The sequence below is a fragment of the Mytilus californianus genome, unplaced genomic scaffold (assembly GCF_021869535.1).
Source record: "Mytilus californianus isolate M0D057914Y unplaced genomic scaffold, xbMytCali1.0.p SCAF_13, whole genome shotgun sequence".
NCBI classification, from domain to species: domain Eukaryota; kingdom Metazoa; phylum Mollusca; class Bivalvia; order Mytilida; family Mytilidae; genus Mytilus; species Mytilus californianus.
Genome location: NW_026262615.1, coordinates 41504071 through 41521946, shown reverse-complemented (window position 1 = coordinate 41521946; position 17876 = coordinate 41504071). Strand labels below are relative to the sequence as shown.

At 33.6% G+C, this 17876-nt stretch overlaps 1 protein-coding gene and 2 long non-coding RNA genes across 3 annotated transcripts in view; 1 reads left to right on the top strand and 2 right to left on the bottom strand.

Annotated features, from left to right (window-relative positions):
• Window positions 1-17876, bottom strand: part of LOC127723947 (uncharacterized) — a 124079-nt gene that overhangs the window by 52372 nt on the left and 53831 nt on the right. The window contains exon 7 of the mRNA XM_052230662.1: window positions 5505-5939. Coding sequence (XP_052086622.1) covers window positions 5505-5939 — 435 coding nt within the window. The remainder of the gene's footprint in view (window positions 1-5504; window positions 5940-17876) is intronic.
• On the top strand, window positions 11555-13729 carry LOC127723688 (uncharacterized). The gene is made up of 2 exons (XR_007992208.1): window positions 11555-11951; window positions 12532-13729. It is a non-coding gene; the product is annotated as an uncharacterized LOC127723688 (long non-coding RNA).
• On the bottom strand, window positions 15743-17104 carry LOC127723690 (uncharacterized). The gene is made up of 2 exons (XR_007992210.1): window positions 16902-17104; window positions 15743-16274 (listed from the first exon to the last, which is right to left on the bottom strand). It is a non-coding gene; the product is annotated as an uncharacterized LOC127723690 (long non-coding RNA).

The following is a 17876-nucleotide window of genomic DNA, read 5'->3' as shown; positions in this document are numbered from 1 at the left end:
ACTAACTTTTGTAAGTAATAATTTTAAGATGGCGTGTTTATCACATGTAACTAATAGCTTCGAATCGTAATGCAAATCAAAAATGATTTTTAATAAGTTGCATCCGGTAACGAAAACTCCTCAACTCAATCAAAGTTTCATTTCCGAGGAAAATCATCATTAAAGCAAATGTTTAAATAACTATAACTATTTTACACCGATTTTTTGGTGGTTTCGTGTTGCTCTGTCTTTAGTGTCTTATCTTTTGCTTTGTGTACTTTTGTTTGTCTGTTGGTTCTTTTTTTTAGCAACGTTGTTGTTAGTTTATTTTCGACTTATGAGTTTAAACGTTCCTTTGGTGTCTTTCGTCTCTCTTTTAAAAAAGTTATTCCAAAAAGTAAAAAAAATAAAAAAACTTAGTTCTGTAGTGCATAATCCTTGTTATATAAGTGTTTTGACGGAAAACAGTTTGAATTAATAACAGTTTCAAAATCTTCTTTGCAATACATGTATTTGTCAAGGATTTATACAAAATGTAGCTATTCATTAACTATGTATCTAACGTCACAAACGTTACCTATTGTTTACATGACGTATTTGTACACGTTACGTTGCCATGTGCGCATCAAGTCATAGCATCAATACAATTTGTATGAAACATACGTCTTTTCAATCAAAGTGTAGTGCTAGTAACAGCCTTCGTGATATTGGTACCGTGACTAATGGAGAAATACAGAGCCAAACAAGGTGGAAACATAAGTGCAGTATCCTGGTTTATCAACCTAACCAACGACGAAATTACGCAAAATGACATTAGTATCCAAGAAATACATGCAGCATCGGAGACCTTTGGGAAGAAGTGAGACATTCTTCAGAAAAAGGATAGTCAGATACTGAACACATTATATGGCGTTGTCAGTTTGTTTTCGATCTATGAGTTTGACTGTCCCTCTGGTATCTTTCGTCCCTCTTTTATATAACTTGACGGCATGGACCAGGAAATCCTTGAAGACGACGATTACAATATGGAAGTTGCTATTCGCCGATACATAGACATAGTTTTTTAAAACAAAACTTACACATTTCAACCAACGGTGAGTGATTCATCTAATGTTCCAATAACACATACATCAAATTTTCCGTCATCTAGTACTGTGGATTCATTATTATTCATGATACACCAATGTTCGTGGATTTTGTGGGTACAAATGACCCCGAATTCAAATGTTCAACGAAGTACAAATTTTCTATAGGCTTGTATGTGAACTTTGGTAAAACCACGAAATCAAATATGATCGAAAATACAATTTTTCCTCTATCCACGAAAACTAAGAACCAAAAAAATAAATGAATTCACATTACTGCAAATCATACCTCATACCACCAAATGGAACTTCGACAATAAGCCTAACAGCAGTTGGATATGCAAAGAGAAATGAACGCAATGAACGAAAAAAGATTAACATACTCAAAATCGAAGGAAAATACTGATGGAAGTATTAATTGTTCCCGTTATCGCAGCGCCGTTACATGATAGCTTGACATACAATGCTGCTAAACTTCAATACCTCAGTGGACTTAAATTAGCAAACCCTGTTAGCGACATGGATAAATTCTAGATTGCAATTTGATAAGTTCTAATTATAAATGGAATATCGTAGAAGATACAGTAATCCCTGAACCAAGCCCGACCACAGTAAATTCTAACTCGGATACCTGCTTTCTGGACCAATGATAGATTCAACTGAACCCACATCATCAGCTTCCATGTTTTAAACGTTCTGATATAACACTATTCAAAAGAGGTTCATTTCGAACGTTTTTTTAAACTCGATTTAAGGGGAAAAGTATCTGACGAATCATTGAACTCTAGTGAGACCTTTTTCAGACTTGTAAATCAGGCAGCACTGAAAGGAAAGACAACCGATATATTGCAAACCCTCCTTGTAAGGAGGAACACTCGGATTTGCCTAGTAATTACAACATCACAAAACGCCATACGTCTAACATGATAAACGAATTGAGCACGGAACTGGAAATGGTGACAGTCTATGGAGACATTATAGCTGGCCATGAAATACGACGGTATGTGGAGAAAATTCAGGATAAAAATGCAGGTGAGAAATTACACTACAGTCCTAACCATGCTGTCATGGAAGACTCACCTAATACCCCAATTGGCAGTTTGTAGGATTAATTGCAGCTTCTGCTAAACATCAGACAAAGCTAGTTTAAATGATAGCCTAGTGTCCGTCCTACCACACATAACTGAGTTAATTGGGATAATAGCACAACACCAATGTGAGGCAACGACAGGCAATGAGAAAGCTTTCCTTCAAATTGAGCTTGACGAAAAGGATCGAGAAATTGCGAAATTCTGTTGGCTAAGTAAACATGACGACTCAGCAAGCCAGCTAATAAAATGTCGTTTCATAATATTCTTATTTGGTATAACATGTTCTGAGTTCATTTCGAATGCTAACCTATTAAAACATTTTAATAATTATGTGTCGGTAACTGCAGAAATGTTGAAGAAAGATTAAACGTAGACAATGTTTTGTCGGATTTCCAAATGTTGACCTTCTACAGAGAATCAAGAAATTATTATTCAAAGGAGGATTTAACTTGGAGTCTTGGAAATCGAACAATGCCATATTACCCAAGTTGCAGCAGCGGAGAATTCCTTTGATAAAGACAAATCTGTAAAATAATCGGACTGCTATGGAACGTAGATCAAAATACAATTTCGTTTCAAGATTGCATAAAATTGGACAGACAGTGTATCAAAGAGAACAATATTACAACAATCATCTTGGAAATCTGATTCATTAGGCATATCAAGTAATATTACTGTACGAGCAAAGTTGGTGATAGTGATTAAAATATAGATTGTATCTAGTGCGCCATAATTTTGATAACGATCATGATAGTGATTAGACAGTCTTATGATTTATATTTATAACATGGACTTTAAATGGTTAATTATCATATGGCTAATTATCAATAAACATTTCGTTAACTAATTAAACTTTTTGAATAATTACAACTTCTCGGCGCCCCCCATTGTCAATGATTTGCTGCAATTCATAAACAATATATCTAACGTCACTAACGTTACATACCGCTTACGTAACGCCTTTGTACACGTAATGTTGCATTGTGCGCAACCAGTCATTTCATCAATATGCTTTGAAATCAAACGCACGTCTTTTCTATAAAAGCAAAGTACCTAACACAACTTAAACCGTAATATTCTTTCCAAATTGATATTTAAATTCATAAACAAATGCAAATAGCACTATGAATTTCATTCGTTCAAAGCTATTTCTGCTTTTGACTTCATCAGGAAAGCTCAAAACTAAACATTAGAAAGCCAGGAATGTGTGGACATGTAGAAAATGTAGGTGCGATATGACCAAAAGCTACCTATTAAGAATAGTGAAATTCATCTAAGGTAATTTTCCTGCGAGAATTGGAACCTTATTTTCTCCATAAAACAACCACAAGTTAATTTCAACCAATGTTGTCGTCAGGGTTAAACTATACGAATATTACTTTATACATTTGGTGCGTCTGAAGTGATTTGCATCATTAGGAACGCTCAAAGCAATACATTTGTCAATGACGTAAAGTACTCTAGTAGCAGTGTAATCAGAAAGGACCTGAAACGAATACCTGTGGTCAATTTTGTAAATAACTGATGATACAACCAAATTCATGAAAGTATGCTTCCATGGCGTCGTTATCGGTTATGTTGCATTTTACACCTTAATCGATGAAATCATGGAACCACAATGATACTAAGTGAAAACCATATTCTATACATTTTTTTTCTAGAAAATAAGCATTTGATCAATATGAATTGAAAAATGAACATATTACAGATCAACCTAATATCCTAATATTAGAATAAGATACAGTATTTGTTTCAGATTTAAAGTCTTGAAAGTATTATTGTGTTACCTATAGCCCCTTTTTGAATTGAAACATTCATATTAATGCTTATAAAGGTTATTTCAAAACCATGTATATTGATTAATGAAAACTTAATACATACATTTATTTTGAAACTAAAAAGATCATACCATTGATATCAAAAAGCATGATTGTATTCATCTGGATTTTTTTAAAGCTTTGTATCGCATTCATATATTGACAAAACTTATGGCAAAACTCCGGAAATAAAGTTAAATGTACTATATTGAAAGACAGCAGTTTTAAAAAAATATTTGCATGATATGATTACCGAGCGGTCAACGCAAGTTTTTGGAATAACCTTATTCAGATACATTTGAAAAGCCAAAAATGTCGAACTTTGAAAGGGTCTTAATGGAGCGGCACACAAGGTCTGAGATAAGGTTTGCCTGAGGGAGTTGCAAATATTGTATATCTTTCTCCGTTATATTTTTGCACGGCGTTTTATAACCTAGATCAATTGTTTAGACTTTTGGCTATACTGGAATACCGTTTGTTGACATATAGTTATCTCTATTTCCTTTCTTTCGTTGGGGATATCCCACATCTCCTTTTGTTTATACACACGATGTCAAAGTGAACCCTTTGACATAACACAATATTTGACATTACTAAATAAGTTAATGTAACAGACAGATCGTTGTTTAAAATAAAACAGGTGTTGCGTTTAAAGGCATTCTTAGAAAAGAGGATTTAATAAAACTGATACTCCAGACGGTTCCAATTTAACTGCACATGATTTGCCTTCCCACACGTTATCTCTTTATTGATGCTCAAGGAAAAAAAATTTGTAAATCGAAGACCAAAAACAAAAGTTGAAAGCTAATATGACCAGAAAAGACCAGAAGTGAAGACAAACTTAAATAAGAAATCACAACAATGCATGGAAGTAAATCATTCTTGAACTCCAGATCATTTCCTTCGTTATGTTACTGCAAATGTTATATAGAAAAATCCGTATTTTCATGCCACTTTAAAGTTACTGAACTACTGATGATAAGGCTGTAATTATAGATTATTTCATGGCATTTTTCATATTGGCCCTGGTATCATCCCGATAATCCCATATCAAGCCAGAGGGCGTAGCCCGAGTATTTATATTGGTCGAGGGCTGATACATGTACCTAGACCGATATGAAAAATGACATGTAATGATCTATTTATCACATAATTTTTTAATTGTTTTTGATTGACATGTTTACGGAAGTAAAATTCGGGGGTCAATATGGGTTTTTGATGGTAAATATTGATATTGAAAAACAGCGGTATACTACTATTTTCTTTTAGCTATTGACCCCGAGGACAAATAACCGAATCCGACTACCGGCTTTTCTTTGACATAAAACACAAACATATAAGTACAAAACATGTGATAATACACTTTATGTATTGTTGTGAAATGATCAAATTAAAGGCCCCTAACTGAGCATCAATACGCTTGAACGAAAGACTTGTTTTGTGTAGGAATGGAAATGATGTTGCTTACAACGATTTGATAAAAAATGTGTATTTACAGTGGAAATTAATTGTAGTATTTATCATTGACTTACTTTTAACTGATAAAAATATGATATCTGCAATCTGTTTCAGGTTCATACTCGTAGCATCTATAAAATGGTCTCTCAAATGAGTGTAATATGGCCTTTCTTCTTTCAATCGAAGGACAAAGGGTATCTCTGTGTCCGCAATCATTACCGCACATAACTCTATTACCTTTGACACGATAAGAGCGTTAGCGTATTTTTCTAATGATTGACATTTCTGAATATTTGATGAAATTAGAATAAACACTGAGTGTGTAGTAAGTCCTAATGGAGTTTCAAGAGATTTTTTCCAGCTATCAATCCTGTATGGCTCTGTGCAATTCGTCATCTGATGAAGAATATTCAGTATCCATGTCTCGTCCATAATTGATCCACAAAGTGTTAACTGCTTTTTATATACTTCATTCCTGAATTCAACTCTGTGATAAACTGCAGTGGTCACTTAAAATAATAATAAAAATAAAATTGTTCGATTATGAAATAAAATTATGATACGATTCTGTGATGTCAAGCTACAAAAAACAAAGATTTTTGTTTATAAGATTCTGAAATCTGTAAGAACGTATGCCACTTCTGTCTGTTCGCACAACACATTTTTTAAGTACCTGCAACGTAATAAAAAAAAGGAATAAAGTTGAGAATGGAAATGCATGGGGAATGTGTCAACATAGCCAGAAATTAGTAGTACTTTTGCTAATTAATATTCATTATATGTAAATGAGAATTGTACCACGTGATAATAGTTTGAACTGGACTGGCTTGATATCATTAAAATCTTTAAAACACGGATATTATAAGTTGCCCGTCGCAGAGTCCTTGTTTATAATCACTCTGATATTTCCGTAAAGTTGTCAGGCGGTCAAAATCAAAACAATGAACGCGAATTTAGTGAATTTTTAGTGTTTTCGTGAGTTTATTCTTCTTGAAATAGAGGCATTTTAACTTTACGTGGGAACCTAGAGTTCAACGACTACACATACAAGGTTTGGACTTGCTTATTCTTTGGACATTCAAGTTTCAAGTTTCACCCCGGCAACCTGTATTTCTAATGACCTTGATAGCCAATTTTCAACACGAAGTTTGCAAATTTGACGTTTCAGCCATTTTAGCCTGTATTTTATACTGCAATGTTAAAAGCCTCTCGCTTCGATTTTTAAAATAGCTCAGGAACCTTGATTTTCGCAACGCCGGTCATTATATTTCGTTTAAATGGTGTATATTGTTGTGTATATTTATTTTCTGCCCCGGCAACCTGTCTTTCACTTAAATCAAAGTTAAAACAGACATTTTTTCTAAATTCCCTATCATTTCAATATAATTTCCGTGACCCGTATCCGATTTCTTTAGTATAATATTCAAATAAGCAAAGTGGCGTTGATTTCTGGATATGAGACAACAACCCGACCAAAGAGCAGAAAAACAGTCCAAGACAACCAATGGGTCTTCAACACAGCGAGAAATTCTGCACCCGCAGGCAGGCTTCAGCTGGCCCCTAAACAAAAATGTGGATTAGTTCAGTTAAATTAAACTAAATAGATTGTGATTGACAATGATAAACTATCAACCAGAGACCAAAGACTAGGATTTACTAATGCAAGTCACTGTATGACCTAAAACAATGACCAGTCAGGGGCATTACTTAAACAAGTAACAATTTTTATGACGTATTCGCGTTATTTTTATCAAATCTGTATTTAACTAAAAGATCAAGCTCTTTCTAATTCCCATTCGAATTTACCGCGGTTTTTTTACCAGTTCCTAGTCTCGCGTGATTCATTCGTCATTTCCCGCGTTTTTAAGATCACTAGGATTCATCAAGACAAGAGCAAATCGAAGAAATGTGAGTTTTTGTTGTTGTTAAATAAAATGCGTTTTCGTCCATTTTTTGACAGAAATTCTCTTATTTTATGCAATTTTATTGATGTTGTTTATATTTTTCCAGGTTTTATTAACATTTCATATGTCTATTTCTGTAATTTATACGTCGACGCACGTAGGAGCAGTGTCGACGCTTTTACTTGGAAAGCAGGTGGGGTCTGGAAAAAATAACTAGAATAAGTATAAATTTTTTTTTACCTTGTTAAAAGATAAATATTAGGGAGACAACTCTTGATGCCTTGTACGCAATTTGATTTAAACACATAAAACGAACTTTGTAAAATGAAACTGAAAATGAAGCGATGTAAATACTTGTTATTGTTTTGATTTGGACACGTGTAGCACTCTGCGACCCGAGATATTGCTATACCCTGATTAAAATTGTATGTGGTTTTGTTGTTAAACTGAATTAAAATAATTTCCAGTTGACAAGAGAAAAGCTTTGTTTTAGTATAACTAATTAAAAGATTATATAGATTGGTGGGATTGGTCAAAAATCATGTACATGTTGGATGTAAATATTTTGCTTCAGACTGTCAGATAGAAGCATTTTTATGTATAGTAATAAACAAAATTATAATAATACTGATTATATGAAATACACATAACTAGGGACTTATAGGACTATAATTATTGACACAATGGATTTATGTCTGTGCAGTGTAAAGATTGGAAGAACGGGCTGTCAGAACCCCTGGCCTTGGTGAATCCGGGTCCGTTCACGCCCAATCACGTTCGCCCCCATGCACGTTCGCCCCCTTTCACTTTCGCACCCTACACGTTCGCACCCAAAGTCAGTTCGCACCCTACACGTTCGCGCCCAATTTTTATTGGTTTTGTGTTTAATAATTTGTAAACGAGTTTTGGTAAGTGTATTGCTATAAATATATATTTTTTCATTGTTTCTAAATAAAGTGAGATTCTGACAAGGTTTTTTTTGTGTCATGGTAAATGGTAAATGTATTGCTATTAACATTTTTTTTTCATTGTTTTTAAATTAAGTGAGATTCTGACGACCAGTATTTTAGTTTTGTGTTGAATAATTTTTAATCATGTTTAGGTAAGTGTATTGCTCTATATATATCTATATATATACAAGTCTAAATTGAAAACAACGTTCAAACCTATGATTGCGTTGGATAAAAACCGCAATTTTTATACGTGTGCATGTTAAACAAATATATATATATATATATATATATAAATTATTTTTTTCATTGTTTCTAAATAAAGTGAGATTCTGACAACGTTTTTTTAGGTGTTGATAAAATCTTAATCATGTTTTGGTTAGTGTATTGCTATAAATATTTCTTTTTTATTGTTTCAAAAGGAAATGGGATTCTGACAACGTTTTTTTTTTATATGTTGAATAATTCGTAATCATGTTTTGGATAGTGTATTGCTATAAATATTTTTTTTCATTGTTTATGAATAAAGTGAGATTATGACACACATGAGATCAAAGGAGCCAAGCTGTTAAAAACAATTATCTTTCATGTTTTTTATTTAAAATCTTCAAAGTTATACTCATACCAAGCTAAATACATGCAGTATTTACATTTAAAGCAAGTTAAAACAACCATGACAACAATCATGATTTTTAAACACCCAACAATAACATCATATTAGGCTGTGTATAAATACCAATTAGCAGTAATCATACATAATTAACATTTAATAATTAATCATCAAATCAATTTAAAACAATATTTCATTTAAAAATTCCCGAATTTTTATTTATGAAAATAAAAATATTTTACAAAACATCTAAAAATTTATCAGGTTTTTGAATAAAAAAAGGGTGCGAACGGACCTAGGGGGCGAACGTGTATTGGGCGCGAACAGACCCGATACCGGCCTTGGTTTTACGATCAAGTTATTTGAATGGGGACATATTTTAAACCCCCCTCTCTCCCTGCGGTTTCTCCTGGGTTGGACCCCAGTGGTGGATCCAGGGGTGCCCCCCCCCTAGTCCCCCCAACCCCCTTTCTGGACAAGCAATTCATTTGTATCGGAATGTATATTTGGACCCCCCTTTACCCTGGGTTGGGAACCCCCCCTTTTGAAAATGGCTGGATCTGCCCCTGAATCAGCTCCTTGTCCAGAAACACAATTTGGCAATTAGTCCTGGAAGTAACAATACACGTAGTTATTTCTTATTGTTAGTTCTGCAAGTACTGTAGCTAGTTCTTAAAAAAATAGCCTTTGCAAGAGGTGGCTGAATTTTCATGTTTTGAAATATAAAAATGACCTGTTTGAGTTATAAAAAAAAAAACATGCTGTGCAAAATTTTTATTCCCCAGCTACATGTACAAAAATATACAATAGTAGAGGGGCATTATGTTTTCTGGTCTGTGCATCCGTTCGTCCTTCTGTCTGTCATGTGTTGGGTTAAAGTTTTTGGTCAAGGTAGTTTTTGATGAAGTTGAAGTCCAATCAACTTGAAACTTAGTACACATGTTCCCTATGATATGATATTTCTAATTTTAATGCCAAATTAGAGTTTTTGACCCCAATTTCACGGTCCACTGAACATAAAAAAAGATAGTGCGAGTAGGGCATCAGTTACAAAAAAAATAATGCTTTTGTTCAAATTAAGCTACATTTTGTACTAACATGACTAAAGTAAATTAGGGTTTAAGCACAGTTTTGATTAAGAAATTAACATTCTGTTGGAAAGCTTTTTATCACCACACTTATGAATTTTGCTCTCATCATGCTCATAAAGCTGTATTATATTACTGTCCCAGGTTATTATAGGAGAGGGTTGGGTGGCACCGTGCCAACAAATAGTTGACCTCCCAGTAATGCAGTATTCATTTGAAGTGAATATTCCAAGTCAGCTTATAACTACGTGGTCCTTGGTTTGCTGTAGTTCATATTTGGTTTTATTTAACTGTTCTTTATCAAGCACACAAATTTTATCCTAAGGAAAAACCATGTTTATATTAGCTTTTGGTTGATGGTAGCATGTACAATGTAGTTTGCATCAATGAGGGTCGCAAAAGGGTGTGTGTGTGATGACATCATCATGTGCATGGAAGAAATTGAAATATTATTGTCATTTCATGATGAACTAAAAATTACATTTACTTGCACGTTGCTTTTTTTTTTTAACAATTTCACAAAACATGGTACATAATCAGTTTTTTACACAGAAGTAGTGAAATGAAAATAGCTTAATGCGTTGCATCAAAATAACCATTTACCACCCTTTTCCGTGTTTATGCCCCTGCTGCAAGGCGAATGGACCATTAAGTGTTACTCTTTTTTTCATTTCCGCAATCTTACTTAAGTTTGTTATGAAACTCATACACAATGCTAAAAATCACAACATGCAGACAGGGAGGATATTGGTAGTGACTAATTTACCATTCTAGAGTTATGCCCCTTTATAACTTGGAAAATTGCATTTTTTTTCATTTCTGCACTTTATTTTGGCGGATCCAAATTTTATGAAATTTATACACAATGCTTTGAACCAAAACAGTACACTGACAGATTTCTTATATTAACAGTGAGTAATTTGCCGTTTTAGAGTTATGCCCCTTTAACACTTGGAAGGTCCAATTTTTCTCTCGTTTCTGCACTCAAACTCATTTGGCTTATCTAAATTTTTTTGAAAAAAAAAACTATGCTTAGAACCAAAACATGCAGACAAAGTTTGAATTTGGGCAGAGAGTCATTTACCGTTTGAGAGTTACATGTATGCCCTTTTATAACTTGGAAGATTGCAAAGCTTGAGCGGGGCCATTGTGTCCTCGGACACATCCTTACATATTTTAGATTTTTAAAGGCAGTGCTTTAATGCCTTTCTAGTTGCCGGGTTAATCCTTCCTTCCGCGATATCCAACTTATCTACGTGGGGGGTCATTAGGCTCCAAGTAGATCCGGAAATGTTGAATTCTCTCCTCTTTTTATTGTGATATAAAATGTTTTTTGTTTCATTTCATTTACATTGGGAAATAGAGAAACGATCATTGTGTTTTGTTAGTTTAAAAAACTTTTGATATATTTGTATTTTGCATTATAAGCAGTCAACCGATTGACAAACTAGAATTATTTGAATTCCGTGTGGAAAGAGCTCGGGTTAATTTCGAGTGTTATCTGCAATCTAGATGTTTATAAATCATTTCAGTCGTTGATATAATAATTAAGAGTCGACTGAACAGTAATTATATTATACAATTTAAAGCGCATTTCTGTTTATGCACGTGAACCCGTCTAACGTTATTGTTATTTCGCAGTTATATAAAGTAGCAAATTATCGTTCCTGAATAGGTGGCGCCGTGGTAGCCGATCCTGTTCCTCAACTTCCGGTTTCTGCACTGTGCAACTATTTCAGTTACATTTTAAATTAACGATGCCAAGTACTTGTTGTTGTGTACCTGGATGTCATTTAAGAGAAGGACATGCATTTCCAAATGACTTAAAAAGAAGGAAAAGTTGGATCAACGCCATGGCCCAAACGCAGATTGGACGAGAACACGATTTCATCGTGGAGTCCATCTCAATCAGCTGTTGTTTGCAAGGCACATTTTACTGAAAAAGACTACGTGCAGGAAACTATTCATGGTAAAACTCTATTTTCTTTTTGAAATATATAGTTATATATGTAATCGCCATGCGAATAGACCAAAGCCTGTTTACAACCGCAATTATCGTTTTAGAATAAAAGGGGGTGGTTAATTCAAGACGTCATAATTTTTTGGATTACGATTCAATGTGATCTGTTTGAGATTTTTTTGGTGATTGCTACAGTTATAATGATTTCTTACAAGAGGTATATCATACTGAGAATTATTTTAGCACTAATTATGCTAATGTAGTAATGACAGGAATGCATAAGCTATGCCTCATAGACTTTCTTGAAAAATATCAATGACAATGTTAACAGGAACAAAACAATGACATGCTCTCATCAATATTATAGTTATTTAGGTACAAACAATGTACGTTTGTTGCATAAGTCTCTCATTGTTTGTCCTTTGGATTTACATAACATACATCATGTACATTGAATCAGGCAAACATAGTTTTATCCAGATTGTAATGAATAAATCTAGTTAATATTTCGCCAGGTAATACAAAGTATACATTGCTAATGGAAGTTCATTTAATTATCAAAAAACTAATGTTTTATAACCTTTTTCAGGGCGCAAACCCACCATACAGAGACCTAAGTCTACTGCCATTCCCAGCCTATTTTCCTGGACCAAGCAAGAGACTGAATCAACCGCAAAAAGAAAAATCAGGGCAGTTTCGTGTGAAAACAAAAGAACTAAACTTGATGAATATTGTAGTAGAAATCTAGAGGAAAGTTTTGATTGTAAAGTTGGTTTTCCTGAAGAAGTCATTCATACTGCAGAAAGGATTTATGACTGTCCACCACCAACGTTAACTGCTGAGCTAATGTTGAGCTTCAAAGATGGAATTACGCAAACACCATCAATGTCTATGTTTTCAGCAGAGAATTTTGAAATGAAGACACGTGACACAGCCATGCATTTTTATACCAGTTTAGAGTTGTATACTAAATTTTTATTTGTTTTGACCACACTTGGTCCAACAGCACATTGTTTGAGATACATATATTTTCAAATTGATAGGGTGTCAGTTGAAAATCAGTTTTTTTATGACTTTGATGAAATTGAGGCATTATACAACCAACTTTGAACTTTCTAGATTCTAGATTGAATCTAGTGTTAAGAATATTGTGTATATACATGGATTGTTTTTATGCCTAAACAGTGGTGTGAGGCTAACACTTGGCCATCTAGTGGTTTAGTCAGGCATTTTTCGCCATCCAACTTCAAATTAAAGTTTCCTACGACTTGGATTATTATTGACAGCACAGAATATCCCGTGATAAAACTAAAGCTCCTAGAGCTCAGGCAACCTTTTCATCATATAAAAACAGAAACACTGAAAATACTTGTATGTTCGACGCCTGGTGGTTTAGTCAACTATGTCTCTACTGCATATGTTGGTTCTACCAGTGACTATGAAATAGTTGAAAGATGTAGAATACAAAATGTAGTTCAGTTATGTGATCCAGGTGACAGTGTGATGGCAGACAAAGGTTTAAATGTGCAAGATTTGTTTGCTAACTTTTTTCAAAAAAAGAAACAGAATTAGTTCCAAAACTCTTATACGGGATAGAGAAGTCTCCAATTAACATGTGCACATAGAGCGAATTATTGGACTTGGCAAAACATACAAAATTCTAACAAATCCTATGAATGGAACTGAAACAAAACTTTCATCTGAAATAACATTTAGTTGTTTTATGTTGTGTAATTTTAAAACTTGTATTGTGCCAAAGGATGCAGAAATAAAAGTGACGCAATGAATTTTGTTCTGATATATATATATTTATAATTACATGCACATTTAAATTGTAATGCATATAAAAATAAGGAGATGTGGTATGATATTCAGTGAGTTTATCGAACTAAAGTGCATAAGAAATGGGTTTAAGCAGTTACAGGTGTTACTGTTACCGTACAATCTCCAACAATGAGAAAAACTTGTACCGTGTAAAAAATTTCAGAGATCTTACCACTAAGTTTTGTTGTCTCACCTTGACTTTGGTGAATTGTTTATATCTGTTGATGTAAATATAAAAAAGAAGATGTGGTATGATTGCCAATGAGATAACTCTCACAAGAGACCAAATGACACAGAAATTAACAGCTATAGGTCACAGTATGGCCTTCAACAATGAGCAAAGCCCATACCGCATAGTCAGCTATAAAAGGCCCGAAATGACAATGTAAAACAATTCAAACAAGAAAACTAACGGCCTAATTTATGTACAAAAAATGAACGAATATAACAAATATGCAACACATAAACAAACGACAACCACTGAATTACAGGCTCCTGACTTGGGACAGGCACATACATGTACATACAGAATGTGTCGGGGTTAAACATGTTAGCGGGATCCCAACCTTCCCCCTAACCTGGGACAGTGGTGTAACAGTACAATATAAGAACAAACTATAAAAATCACTTGAAAGAGGCTTAACTCATCAGATGGATAAATACAAATACAAGTGGATGTGGTCGGGTAGTTGTACATCCAAACAAGAAAAAGACAGAAAGTACAGATCTGAGAGTACTTGCAGTTACTGACAGCTAGTTCAAAGCCACTAACAACTGATATAAAAATCTTGCATCTAAGACTAAATTATCAATCCGTAAGCTCCCTTTAGAATTTTATAAATTTTAGATTTTACATTTCTGAGTTATGGTGTTTTATTGGGATTTTCAAGTTTTTGTCGAGCCTGCGACTTTTGTCGCAGAAAGCTCGACATAGGGATAGCTTCTTAAAAGCTTTATATTTTAGTTGGTGGAAGACCTGGATGCTTCATACTTTGTATATGGATGCCTCATGTTACGAAGTTTCCGTCAGCCACATGTCCAATGTCCTTGACCTCATTTTCATAGTTCAGTGACTACTTGAAAAAAAAGTTATCATTTTTTGTAATGTTAAATACTCTCTTATTATAAGTAGTAGGATAACTATGTTTGGTATGTGCGACCTTGCAAGGTCCTCATGCCCGTCAGACAGTTTTCACTTGACCTCGACCTCATTTCATGGATCAGTGAACAAGGTTAAGTTTTGGTGGTCAAGTCCATATCTCAGATACTATAAGCAATAGGTCAAGTATATTCGGTGTATGGAAGGACTGTAAAGTGTACATGTCCAACTGGCAGGTGTCATCTGACCTTGACCTCATTTTCATGGTTCAGTAGTTATAGTTAAGTTTTTGTGTTTTGGTCTGTTTTTCTTATACTGTATGCAATAGGTCTACTATATTTGGTGTATGGAATGATTGTAAGATGTACATGTCTAGCTGGCAGGTGTCATTTGACCGTGACCTCATTTTCATGGTTCAGTGGTCAAAGTTAAGATTTTGAGTTTTGGTCTTTTTTTCTAATACTATATGCAATAGGTCAACTATATTTGGTGTATGGAAATATTTTATGATCTTTATGTCAGTCGCGCAGGTTTTATTTGACCTTGACCTCATTTTCACAGTTCATTGCTCTGTTAAGTTTTTATACGCCCGTTTACAGGACGTATTATGGTATACCGTTGTCCGTCGTCAATATGTCGAACATTAACTCAAAAATGCTTTTACCAATTTGCATAAAACTTTGGTGAATTGTTTATATCTATTGACGTGAGCTCCCTTTTATTTTTTATAAAATTTAGATTTTACGTTTCCGAGTTATGGGGTTTTATTCATTAAAAAAAGGGGGATTTTCCAGTTTTCGGACAATAAGTCAAGAATGCTTTCACCAACTTGCAAGAAATTGTGGTGAATTGTTTATATCTATTGACATGAGCTCCCTTTCGATTTTTATAAATTTTAGATTTTACGTTTCCGAGTTACGGGGTTTTATTCATAAAAAAAGGGGGGATTTTCCAGTTTTCGGACAAAAACTCTAAAATGCTTACAGCAATTCTTATGAAACTTTGGTGAATTGTTTGTATGTATTGATGTAAGCTCCCTTTAGAATTTTATAAATTTTACATTTTACATTTCTGAGTTATGGGGTTTTATTCATTAAAAAAATGGGTGATTTTCCAGTTTTCGAACAATAACTCAAATATGCTGTCACCAATTCTCATGAAACTTTGGTGAATTGTTTATATCTATTGTTGTAAGCTCCCTTTTTATTTTCATAAATTTCTAATATGACATTGAGAATTAATTGAACTTTATTTGTTTATAGTCTGACAACAGGTTTACTAAGTATTGCACAACAGCAAGAAATCTTTAATTGCATATTCAATTCATATAACCAATTTCAAGATCTTTGACTACATTTATTCAGAAACCTATAATATGTCAAATATTTAATTACAATCCAAATTCAGACCTGAATCAAGCTTGAATATTGTGTCCATTTTTGCCCCAACTGTTCAGGGTTGGACCTCTGCGGGCGTATCTAGTTGTGTTTTGGTCTGTTTTTCTTAAACTAAAGGCAATAGGTCAACTATATTTGTTGTATGGAAGAATTGTTAGCTGTACATGCCTGCCTGGCATGGTTCATCTGACCTTGACCTCATTTTCATGGTTCATTGGTCAATGTTTAGTTTTCTTGGTTAATGTTAAGTTTATGTGACAGTTGTAATAAAGCTTTATATTAAGGACTATCAACATAATATCAGTGATTAGTAAAGAAGGCGAGACATTTCAGCGTGTGCACTGTTGTTGGACAACAACTCAAAAATGCTTTAAGCAGTTCGCATGAAACTTGGGTGAATTATTTATAGCTATTGATGTAATCTCCCTATAGATTTTCATAAATTTCAAATATGACATTGAGAAGAAATTGAACTTTATTTGTTTATAGTCTGGCAACAGATTTATTAAGTATTGCACAACAGCAAGAAATCTTTAATTGAATATAAATTCAATTCATATAACCGATTTCAAGTTCTTTGACTACATTTATTCCAAAACTATAATATGTAAAATATTTAATTACAATCCAAATACAGACCTGTATCAAGCTTGAATATTGTGTCCATTTTTGCCCCAACTGTTCAGGGTTGGACCTCTGCGGTGTATCCAGCTGAGCTCAGCGAATCAGTTTATTTCTTAATTAAGAACTCCTTTTTTCATTCATAAATTACTTTAAACTTGGAAATATAATTTTGCTTGGAGTTATAGTTTCTAAAAAAGTATTGTCATTGAAAGAGTTGACATGATGCAATGTACATTTATTCTACATAGTTCTATGGTACCAAATCAAAAGTTTATATAAAAGAAAGAAGTCAAAGGTTTCCCATCACAGTTTAGTTACATACATTTTTTTTGTACCTGAGGTCGTTGAATATAGATCATTATATAAATAAAGAGATGTGTTATGATTGCCAATGAAACAACTATCATCCACCACATTTGCAGAGTTGAATAAAATACAGTTGATAACATTTACTTATTTCTAAAAAGAAAATGCCTAACTATTTTAAACAGTATTTGAATATCAATTATATGGTCATTTTTATAAACTTTCTGTTACAAAACTTTGAATTTTTCGAAAAACTAAGGATTTTCTTATCCAAGGAATAGATTACCTTAGCCGTATTTGGCACAATTTTTTGGAATTTTGGGTCCTCAATGCTCTTCAACTTTGTACTTGTTTGGCTTTATAACTATTTTGATCTGAGCGTCACTGATGAGTCTTATGTAGATGAAACGCGAGTCTGGCGTATTAAATTATAATCCTGGTACCTTTGATAACTAATTTGACTATAAACATAGATAAAAAAGGTACAAACTGGATATAATGCACAAGTTCATAAACAAGTGAGAACAAACGCCTTCATATAGTGCTCAGAATATGACATTCATAAAACTTGTTCAATATCATTAGAGAACTCTAAATCTTAAATACTGAAAGCCACCTCTGATAAGTACACTGTACTATGCAAGATAATGATATAACTGGACTAAAAATACACACAACCTGTAA